Source organism: Leguminivora glycinivorella, chromosome 10 (genome assembly GCF_023078275.1).
Source record: "Leguminivora glycinivorella isolate SPB_JAAS2020 chromosome 10, LegGlyc_1.1, whole genome shotgun sequence".
NCBI lineage: Eukaryota > Metazoa > Arthropoda > Insecta > Lepidoptera > Tortricidae > Leguminivora > Leguminivora glycinivorella.
Window position 1 is genome coordinate 14,826,776 of NC_062980.1, and position 12,052 is coordinate 14,838,827.

A 12,052-nucleotide genomic window follows, 5' to 3' on the forward strand; every position below is an offset into this window, starting at 1 on the left:
CAGCCAGCGAAGCTGAGATAGGCAACCTATAGGCTTGTGTCGGTCAGATCCCCCCCTCTGCGTCCGCAGACTAGGTAGCAGAGAGTAGACCGCCCTATCCGTGTATATATCCAGTATTCTAGGACACTCCAACGCCAGTCACCTGAGGAGACCCAGCTGCGATCAAAACTTTGTCGTTTAGGTATGGATCAATCACAACTGAAATCCCCAGCAACCAGCACCATCGTGACCCAGAGCACCGAGTAAATAAATATATATAATACAAGACCTAGCCTCAATTACTGCTGACTTCAGTGAGCAAGGATTACTCCTAATGTCTTTCTTCAATCGCGAAAGTCCTCACTTCCATCTAGCAGCTGGACCTTGAGACCAGGGAGGAATGTTCGCCTTTTGTAAGTATAAAAAAAGACGCCAAGCCTCCTCAGACTTGGAACAAAAGACTCCTAATCGCTCCTTTTTGGCACCGTTAGGTAAGAAGCGCTTAGTCGGGCAAACTGTCTGCCCAAGCAATGACCTGGCTTAGTAAAATAGCAAAACAACCCCATAGAAAACTAAGTTCAATTTTACTAACACAACTCTTTGTAAAATCAAATAAATAAACCGACAAGTGAAATTTCCTTTAATTACTATGATCTGGGCTTAACTTTACAAGAATCACTTCCTATAAAATCAAACACAGATGCTTTCCCAAATCTCAGCCATACATCGACCCAGTCTTTGTATTGCTTAATGACACTTAGGAAATCACAGCGTAGAAACTTCACTATACACGTTAAACTACAAATAACTCTGCACTTAATTAAAATGTAACACTACACTATAAATAGAACACTAAAATAACCCCCAACTGACAGTAAAGTAACTCCACTACAAGCCTAAGTTCAACTGTACAAAGATATTGTCTTCGCACAACCAAACAGAGACACAATTTCAAAGTTTACAATCACTTAGAATAATTTCCAAGTAAGTACAAACAGAGAAACAATAGCAGAGTAACTTCACTCACCAGTATAATACACGATAGCCAGGGACACTGTTAGTCTCGTTGATATTTGAAGAATGACCTGCGACGGCCTGCCCCGGCCCTTTTATAGTATCTATTAGAGACATAGCAGCGACTGGGGACATAATGGAGACTGGAGACATACCAGAGACATAACAGAGACCTAACAGAGACATATTGGATACATATTGGATACATAATGGGGACTAGAGACATACTGGAGACTAGAGACATACCAGAGACATAACAGAGACATATTGGATACATAATGGGGACTAGAGACATATTGGAGACTAGAGACATACCAGAGACATAACAGAGACCTAACAGAGACATATTGGATACATAATGGAGACTGGAGACATACCAGAGACCTAACGGAGACATGGGACAATGGATAACAACTAAATTACGCGCATAAGAAAAAGATCATAACTGCTTTGTTTACTAAGCCGTATGCCTTAGGTATTAATGTCCAAGACAGTTTGGCATATAGGTTTTTGCTTCTCAACAGTAACACCTGCATGATTGCACGTGTTCTAGAGCGAGGTGGAGATATCTTTTATTGATTTCTAGTACATAAGGAAACATTTTATATTGTGGTAAATATAAATATACAAATATTACTTTATCAAAGGTTTTAATCCAGTTTTGTACATCAAATCCGTGGTAAAATATCAAATTTCTTTCTAAAAGTTACATCAAATATTGCATTCTAAATATATTTCCCAGGAAGTATGTTCAAAATTAACCTTTACCAATTTTCCTAACATGTATTTGAAACCAAGATGTAATATTGGAACGCTACTCAGACGACAGCTGTCAGTGTCAGTATTCCGTACACGTGAACGTAGCTTGTTGATAAATAAGCTTTTCCAGCCTGTTTTGCATCAAATGGTAGTGAAATTTTATGTGAGATAATATGATGAAACATGCGACCAAGTACCACAGTGAATTAATTAAAATATCCAGTGAAATAACGTTGGATGAATGCTTTCCAAGGGTCGAGCAAAGAAGTCTCCAGTTGCCTTTGACAATGTAAGTCTTATTTAAGAAAGAAGCAAGAACAAGACCACGAACAAATGCTTGTTCTGTCACAATATGCTTTCTAAAAATATAAGTTTTATTGATGTATGATATTATACAACCAAGTAATTACGAATTTGGTTTGGCAGGTGTCACTGCACCCCCGTGACGTAAATAGGTGCTGACCGTCGCCTAATTTTATGTATTTCTCAGATCCTATTTTAGCGATCAATTTGTGAGAGGTATCATTTGAAAGCATATTATGCGTACTATCGTTACTTTTTAATAATTTTAGTCGTAATTGTAGAAGTTTACAAAATATTTGACAATATGTGTATTTTTACTGTATATGAATAGCATTCGCACTGATACGAGTGAAACATGCTTCTAGCTCAATAAATTATATTTTTCCGCAATTGATATAATAACGAAATGAACCGCAAAATGTATGGCCTTTACAAAAAATGAGTTTTGTTAGATTTGCTTAAACAATTAATGTTAATTTGTCCACCATACCCACTGCGCACGGTCAATCGTCATATAAACGGATGTCCACCGCCGTTGCCTTAATTTCTTCATCATTTTACAGATTTTATTTTACTGATCAATTAAGTATATAAGTAAATTCGATACGTGATAGATTATATTTATTATGAATATACGATTAGTGAAATAAAATCTGAAAAATCATGAAAAAAGGCAAAGACGGTGGACATCCATTTATATGATGGTGCGCAGTAGGTGAGCTGAACAAATTCAAATTAATTGTTTATTTTTTTTTTTTTTTTTTATTTATTTAGGAGTACCAACAGATAATACATCTTACATGCTCTTAAATCTAGTTACAAAAGTTTAAACTGATGCTTATCCAATTATAGGTAACCACAACTTACATAGGTGTCTTTTACCAGTGAACTACAGCTAAACATGCAATAATACCTAAACTTATTATTACCTAATAAGTACATAATTTAATACCGGTCCATTAAATTACAAAAAAAAAATAGTTTTACTACCTACATTTCAATACAAAAAAAAAAGAAGACAGGTTATTTGGTAACTATTATAATATATTATATTACGCATTTTAAGGTATTGGTGGCTGTATATGGTACTATGTGATACCCAGTTTGTCACTTTCCTTTTGAATACAATACAAACAAACCAAACTTATTTTTTGTGTAAGTCATACATTTTCCGTTTATTTTGTTATTATTTCAATTGCGGAAAACTATAATTTATTGAGCTAGAAGCGTGTCTTATCAATGCCAATGCTATTCATGCACAGTAAAATACACATATTACTAATCAAATATTTTGTAAACTTCTACCAAGGACCATTTAATACTAGACTGATATAGCCCATACAAAAAAGCGTACCCCTGAAAAAAGCTTATTTTTTGCTTTAAAACTAGATGGCGTTGTTTCGTAACCCGGGAGTGGAAAAAAACATATTTTCACCCATATTTTTACTTGTTTTTATATTATACTATGAATAACTATCAAAAAACTTTATTTTAATATCAAAATATTGACTCAAAACACAATTTTTACAAATTATATTTTTTGGTCGGCCTCGACGTAGTTGTGATCGCTTCGCTGGCTAAGTTTGTTCGCATGTTGTCTAATTATTGCCAAATAAAATGACTAGATGACGTTGGTGGACTAGGAAAATGTCACATCCGTTTCGTTATTCATTAATATAATATACTTAGTGATAATAAACCTATATGTTGAGCTCAAATACGTTCAACAAAACGCAATCATTGTGCCAACAGATGTGACATCCATGTCACATCACAAATGTCATTGTATGATTTATTGAATATTCATAATATGGATATTAAATAGTATATTATATAACGGTAACGTTATGAAGGCTATAAAAGTTGAGTACCGCGGTTAGGCCACGAAGGCTTGCCGAGTGGCCTAAGTAAGGTACGAGACTTTTATAGCCTTCATAATGTTACGATTGTATACTATACTTTTTCTACGACAGCCACATACATACCTATTCGAGAATAATAAAATGGGTTAGTTACTTACTTCATGTAATGAATGGGAATATTTGTGTGGATCGTCGTAGCATTGAGTATTCTGTCCACAATGTTGATGGCGAGAACTTGTTGCACAATTTAAATTTTGATTAAAAATGATTATTTGATTGATAATTTTGATTAAAACAAGATTAAAAATGTAAAATATTAGGAATTACAGTGATAAATGGATGTACCACATCCTAATTAAAGTGTGAAAGTGTTATCATAAGTTTTCATGCAGCCTGTGAAGCCAAATATTGACGACAAAAGTACGACAACTGTCAACGGAGTAACGTTCAAGATTTAAAATTACACCGTATTTAGTGGTGTTTTTTGGAAGATATTTACAGATGAGTATTGCTTACTTAATATTTAAGTGTAGTTTTACAGTGTATTTGTATTGAACTAGTAACTGTTATAGGTTTTGTGTTTTATGTTTCTAAACACTTGATCTACATAATAGTATTTTAACTTCCCATATTTATATTTTCTTTGTTAAACCAACTCAAACTAATAAAACCTTACTCACTGGTATCCCGTGTAACTTGCAACAAAGTGAATTACAAAGTTTGTTATATGAAATCTTGTTATTATCAAGGCAGTGATTCCATATTCTTGTTATCTTAGTTACAATATATCCTGTCAAAGCCCTAATTAATATATTTTAACAATACATTTAGGCTTAAATATCTCACATGATGAATAATGTTACAGAACAAACTACTAAGATGACAACACGTCGGGATGTGATAATGGCTAGAATGAAGCAACTACAGGAAGAACTTAAATTAGCTAATGAGTTCAACAAAAAGCTCCTTCAGGAACAGGAGGAGAGTGAGCAGGAGATTGAGCGTGTTGTAAGAACAAACACAAGCCTCAAAAATCAGCTAGCCAATCAAGATGTCGAGTATGAAGACCTGCAAGGACAACGAGATGAACTCCAGGCAGTCGTAGAAAGGTTCCAGCATTGCCAAGAGATACATGAGCAGGCATTACAACGCATCCGGGACCTCGAGCAGCAACTGCAGGAGTCGGATTCAAAACGGTATTGCAAGTATTGCTCCGGGAACTCCGCTCCGGCTGAAAACAATTTAAGTATATTTGCTGAATTTAATAGCTTCGATTTAGATGTGGTTCATGACAGTGCACCGTGCTCCCCAATGAAGGACCATGTAGATTTAAAGGAGTCTGTGCACTTAGAGGGCGGCAGTGATCCCAGAGTGACATTGAAGGGGTCAAATAAAATTAAAAAATACTTAAAGTTAAGCAAATTTATAAAGAAATCAAAGCTTTTAGTTAAACGACAAAATTCTATGTTTAAGACAATACAGTCCAGATGTAACAGTGTCGCCTTAAGCGATGAACTTCTAAATTGTCAACACCGACTCGACCTGACAGCACAGGAGTTGAACAGTCGCTCCGATGAATTGTACAAATTAGAATCAAAACTGAAAGACCTGAATAATAGATATGAATTGACAAGTAAAGCATTACACGAGTACATATCTTTTATGAATAATGTTCTAGATCCATCGAGCGGGTACCCGGTGTGCATGGACTCGCCTGCGCCTGCTCGGCGGCGCCCCGCCGCGCCGCACTCGCCGGCGCTCCGTGCCGCGCTGGCGGCGCCGGGGTCGCCCGCGCTGCGTGCCTTGTTCGCGCCGCGCCCGAGCCCCGCGCCCGCGCCCGCGCCCGCGCCCGCGCCCTCTCCGCGCCGCGAGCCCAGGCCCGCCGCCCGCCGCCCTGTCCCGCCGAGCCCCGCCGTCGCCGCGCCGGCTCCGTCGCCGCCGAGCCTCCTGCGGCTGGCTCTCGAGCGGCTGACCGTCGAGCCTGAGCCGCGGTCGCCGGCCCCGACACCGTCGAGCCTCCTGCGGCTGGCTCTGGAGCGGCTGACCGTCGAGCCTGAGCCTCGGCCGCCGGCCCCGTCGCCGGCGCGCGCGTCGAGCGCGGCGCCCGGCGCTCCGCGCGCTCGGAGCCGGGACCCTCCGCGGTCGACGGTCATCTATTCTGACGCAATCGGGGCCGGCCTCGGCGTGCTGCTGGGTGAATGTCTCCGGCAAAGTGTAACAAATGTGTGTTTGCGTGGTGCCTCCGTCGAATCGGTCGTGCGCCGCCTGGCGAGGGACAAGTTTGACAGTGGCACCACTCTGATTATACACCTCGGCGATAGTGTGGGTGTGAAGAGATCTCACGTGGGATCCCTCATACGCACGCTGTCCGACATTGAGCGACATGGAATTTATAAAATTATTTTATGCTCTTTTCCGTATTCCGACTCTGTTTCCCATGAGCACAACGTTAGAGTGTCGGAGTTAAATTCCATGTTGTACAATGCGACTTGTTACGAAAGCGCTTACCATTTTATTGATCTGAACATTATGTATAAAAGAAATAATTACCGTTTTAGACTAAGAGATAATTATTTGAATGTACCACGGAATTGTAAAGTGACGACAGCAAAATTACTAGCTTACAACGTAGAACCGGGGTTTTTTGACATTTCGGCCAGTGGCAACGGTGCCGGCCGCGCGGTGAGCGCCGGCGCGTGCGCAGCCTCCCCCGCGGGCCGCCCACAGCATTTAAACTGACGGCTGAGACAGCGGAGAGGCCCCGTGAGCTTAGGTTAGTTCACCAAAACCTACAGGGCTTCTCCAGCAAAGAGTTAGAGGTGGTTCTTTTCTTAGAATCACAAGATATTGATGTCATGTGCGTTACGGAGCACTGGCTCAAAGAATATGAATTATTAGTATTTAATATCTGTAATTATGACATAATTAGCTCGTTCAGTAGAAAGTCCGCCATTCACGGGGGATCATTGATTATAGTAAAAAATAAATTTAAATGTAAAGAAAGAAATGACATAGTTAAACTTTCTACTGAGCGAACTATAGAAATATCATGTATAGAATTGGAGGATCACATTATAATGTGCGTCTACAGACCACCTTCGGCGGATTTTAGCGTTTTTGAGTCTGTGATGGAAGATGCGTTGAGACGAGTGTTTGTTAGCAGCAAGAAGATAATAATTTGTGGGGACTTTAATGTTAATATACTAGATCCCACGCATGGACACACAGTTAGATTCTTAAATCTTTTTCAGTCTTTTGACTTGTTTCCGCTTTTCCACGAGCCCACAAGAATTACAGCCAGTACGGCGACTTGTTTGGATAATATATTCTGTAATTGTGAAGTTGAAAAGAAAGATGTCTTTAGTTGTTTCAGCTCTGATCACTGTGGTCAGAAAGCTTATTTCCAAGTCAACATTGTAAAACAACAGCAAGCGATTACGTATAGGCCTATCACTGCTAGCCGAATGGATAAGTTTAGAGAATCTATTATATCGCAGGTACCTACTTTGACAGGTATAAGCAAGCAAGATCCTGATACATTATACGGGGAACTGTCGAGTGTCATCCACGACGTCCACAAGAATATTTTTAAGACGAAGACTGTACAGCAAGGCCAATTGAAGTCAAAGTTTAGTGACTGGGCCACCGTCGGTATCCACAGAAGCAGGAAGAGATTGTATGACCTGTATGAAATGAGGAATTTTAACCATGATGAAAATTTTACTGAATATGTAAGGAGGTATTCAAAAGTGTTTAAGAAAGTTTGCGCCGCGGCTAAGTCTGCATTCTTAAGCAAGAAGGTCAGGTCGGCAGACAATAAAATAAAAGCTACCTGGAATATGATAAACGCTGAAACCGGGAAGACGAAACCCCGTGATGGCCATTACACACTAAAAGTTCAAGACCAAGTATTGTCTGCAGACGACGATGTTGCTGGCGCCTTTCAACACTTTTTCACCAACATAGCCACTGATACTACACGGAATTTAAACTCCTCTGTAGTTAAGGCAGGTCTCTACTTGGACAATTACAATGTTAAGAAATGCAGCATGGAATTATATTTCCAATTTACTGACCCCGAAGAGATTATTAAAACTTTCAAGTCCTTAAAAGTTAAAAACAGTGAGGACATTTGGGGGATATCTGTGAAAGTCGTGTATTCAATTATTGACGTCGTGGCACCTTATCTAGCCGATGTGTTTAACGCTTGTGTTAGGGAATGTGTGTTTCCCAATCTGATGAAGTATAGTAAGGTTATTCCTCTGTTTAAATCAGGCAGCAAGGATGACCTTGGAAATTTTAGACCAATTTCCATACTTCCCGTTCTCAGCAAAGTGTTTGAGAAAATTATATTGAACCAGTTGCTTCGACATTTTAACACGAATGGATTACTTCAGCATCAGCAATTTGGTTTTACACGAGGTCGTTCGACGACAGATGCTGCCTCTGTGCTAATCAAGCACATATACGATGCCTGGGAACTCTCGTTAGATGCTATCGGTATTTTCTGCGATCTCTCCAAAGCTTTCGATTGTGTGGAGCACGACACACTACTACACAAGCTGAAGTACTACGGTCTATCCTCTAAAGCTTTACAACTTGTTGAATCTTACTTAAACGAAAGAACCCAGAAAGTGGTTGTAAATGGTACTGAATCTAACGGTACAACTGTAAAGCTTGGAGTACCACAGGGTTCTATTCTGGGACCTTTTCTTTTCCTTGTGTATATAAATGATTTGCCATGTCTTGTAAAGAACAAATGTGAGATAGTCTTATTTGCTGATGATACTTCACTAATCTTCAAAGTTGATAGGCAACTGAGTGACTATAGCCATGTGAATGAAACTTTGAAGGAGGTACTAGAATGGTTTACAGCAAATAACTTGCTCCTTAATGCCAAGAAGACGAAATGTGTTAAATTCTCTTTACCCAATGTAAGGAAGACAGATACTACCATCACGCTGAATGGCGAAAACCTGGACCTTGTCGAGAATACGCTCTTTCTTGGTCTTACTTTAGATTGCAATCTGCAATGGGGTCCTCATATATCTGCCCTAGCAAAAAGGTTGAGCTCTGCCGCGTATGCCGTAAGGAGAATTAGGCAATTAACTGATGTGGAGACAGCTCGCCTAGTTTATTTCAGTTACTTTCATAGTGTTATGTCTTACGGCATATTGGCCTGGGGAAAAGCAGCAGATATTCAAACCATCTTCGTTCTCCAGAAACGGGCAATACGATCTATCTACAACATGGCGTCACGTGACTCACTGAAGGAACGCTTTAAGGAGATAGACATCCTTACAGTAGCTTCACAATACATACTAGATGTGATAATGTATACTCATAAGAATATAGAGTCCTTTAAGAAACTGTCAGATATTCATAGTTATAATACACGGAACAAACATAAGCTAGCGGTTTCCAAGTTTCGTCTACAGAAAGTGAAGAAATCGTTCCTGGGAAACTGTGTAACATTTTATAATAAGGTACCCTTAGAGGCATGGGATCTGCCCTTTACTTCATTCAAGAAGTACATAAAAAGTGCACTTCTCAAAAAGGGGTACTACAAAATTGATGATTACCTGGGAGATACTACACCATGGCCGACTATCCAGGCTCAAAATCTGTCATAGTTTTGCTAGCAGTGTCCCGGGGAGACATTGTGTCATGCTTAAGGCGCTGTTGCTACTGGCTGTTTAAATTATTGATCCTTATTATTGTATAATTATAATTTGGTATATATATATATTGACTTGTTGAGTACATACTAGTTATGTATTCTGTAGAATTAGTTGGAGATTGCTAGCTTAACAGTCTCTTGACGTGAAATTTGTATTTCATACGCATTTTTTTTTCTATTTCTAGTTCTTTTGACACTTGGAGAACCTTTACACCTCCAAATTTTTATTTTTTATTATATCCCATTAATTATAATTGACTGTGGGGACCTTTTACATCTCCCAAGATCTTGTTTTCAATTAAGTCAATTTAAACTATGTAACATACAAGCACGGAATGTTGTGTCTTACATCTAGGTATACCGTATTCACTTATTATTGGAATATTTAATGCAGCCCGGACAGCTTGAACATGTCATGCTCGCTAAAAAGTCTTTGCTTACGGTGACGTCGTTGATCGGGTCGCCACCTTCCCGAATGAAGGTTGAGGGAGGCGATGGCTGAGATGCGCGCCATATTCGTGAACGGGTGCTGTTTGTGAAGACCGGTCTGTTTCGGCTAATAGGGGCTATGCTATTCTATGTAACATTAATTTTGAATGAGATTACGTTGAGGCACTCTGTTCGGTCCTTGTTTGTTTATTTTTCTTTCTGACTCTTGGAGACCATATACATCTCCAAGGAAAAAAGTAGATTAAGTATACATATATTTTTTTCCTTTGCTTAAGACAACAAGAGTCTTTTACAACTCTAAAGTTATTTTAGTTATTCGGTTTTTTTCTTCATGTATAATTTTTTTAGATGTACTTTGACACTTAGAGACTCTATACATCTCTAACATCTCTTATTAATAATCATAATAGCTTTGTACTTTGTATAATTTCTTGTGTTAATATTTTTTTTTATGAATACTTTTGCTTATTAAATTGTATCTTGTTTTTTTTTAATGCATGTTAAATATAAGATGTAATGTTTTGAAAAGAAGTGGCCCGCCGAGTTTCTTGCCGGTCCCATAGTGGATACCCTCCTCCAACTGAGGGGGGACTGAAATCTTCTCGAGGCTGAGGCGTAGGGTTAGAGCCGGCGTAGTTTTATTTGACGTTCATAAGCGCATTGTAATATGCCTACTTGGAAAATAAATATTTCATTTCATTTCATTTCATTTCATTCTTCAAAATATGCCAACAACGCCGTTTCAGAGAAAGTTGAAACATTTTTTTGCAATTTCCATGTCAAAACAATCATAACATTTTTGGTACGCTTTATCTGACTTTTCATGTAACAAATTGTCAGTCACTTTGAGCGCCCATAGCCTTGATTTCTTCGGAAGTGCATTTTTCACCAGAATCACTCATAATTACTTATGTTTTTGCACAATAACGTCGAATTAAAACAAACTACACACCACCGAAATAGTTCAAATAGTTTCGTGATAAGTTTACAAATGTCAAACATACCATAGACAAGAGAAATAGAAAATAAGCCGGTTTTCAATTACGAAAAATGTGGTTGCGTTCAAGAATAACTATTTAAATGTCGAATGTAAAATTATTGGATAAACTTATGATTTTTACCTTTGTTTTGCAATATCTAATATGTAAAACGCATTTAAGTTTATTTTTTTCATCTTGATTTAAATTATGAAAATAAATATTATATTATTTATTAAAAGTTACTTATTACTGTAAATGAAAACATACCTGATAAATGGAAGTTGTGCTTTTAAAAAAAAATTAACAGAACTCCTATATTCATATGATTACTGCTAGCAGTAATCCTATGAACCTATAGACAAATAGACTTTCTCATCGTTACTCAAATGAACTTAATTTGGATACCGCTGACAATAATCTAATTGACAGATTTAAGTGCTGGAGTAGAAAAAATATTTTAGAATCGCAGCAGCAATGCGAGTAGAGATACAGAATTAATAACTGTATATGTAAATTAATAATTGTATGACCAATGACCTCACACATAAATTTACCAGTTTAGGTGACAGAAGGCGAATCCAATTTGTAAACATTAAATATGCTAAGGAAAAGAATCTTTCCGATTTTCAACGGGACACGGCTGAAGGGGCGAGCTGGTTTCGACTGCGCCCATGCATCTCAATTGTCCAGAAAGTTCATTCGAAGATCATTCTGCTTATAATAATCTGAGTAATCACAGTGAACGGTTTGACAGTATTTCAGCTAACATGTAGAGAGACTTGCTAGCTTCGTCGGTCGGGCTTCGTCTTGGACACAACGCGGATAGTTCAGCGTTTCTTGTATGTCACTCCGAGCACCCTAACCATCGGCAGCGTAGGCCATGCACTGGCCGACTAGGTGTGGCACTTTGGATTACGTTTTTATAATAAATTAATGATAGTTTGTATTGTTTTGGTAATATATTTTCTACTCGTATAAACTGTAACGTAGTACATTTTCTTGGTCGTAATTAATATTTTTTTTAT

General features: G+C 38.4%; 1 protein-coding gene across 2 annotated transcripts; it reads left to right on the plus strand.

Annotated features, from left to right (window-relative positions):
- The first annotated feature begins 4,224 nt into the window (after positions 1-4,224).
- Positions 4,225-8,191, plus strand: LOC125230585 (tropomyosin-1, isoforms 33/34-like). Of its 2 annotated transcripts, none has more exons than XM_048135780.1 (2): positions 4,225-4,418; positions 4,783-8,191. In XM_048135780.1, the coding sequence occupies exon 2, from the start codon at positions 4,797-4,799 to the stop codon at positions 6,654-6,656; it is 1,860 nt and encodes a 619-aa protein (XP_047991737.1). In that variant the 5' UTR covers positions 4,225-4,418; positions 4,783-4,796; the 3' UTR covers positions 6,657-8,191. The 2 variants fall into 2 exon arrangements, with proteins under 2 accessions (XP_047991737.1, XP_047991738.1); XM_048135781.1 differs by lacking the exon at positions 4,225-4,418 and having other exon boundaries at positions 4,498-5,163; positions 5,596-8,191.
- Positions 8,192-12,052: the final 3,861 nt, after the last annotated feature.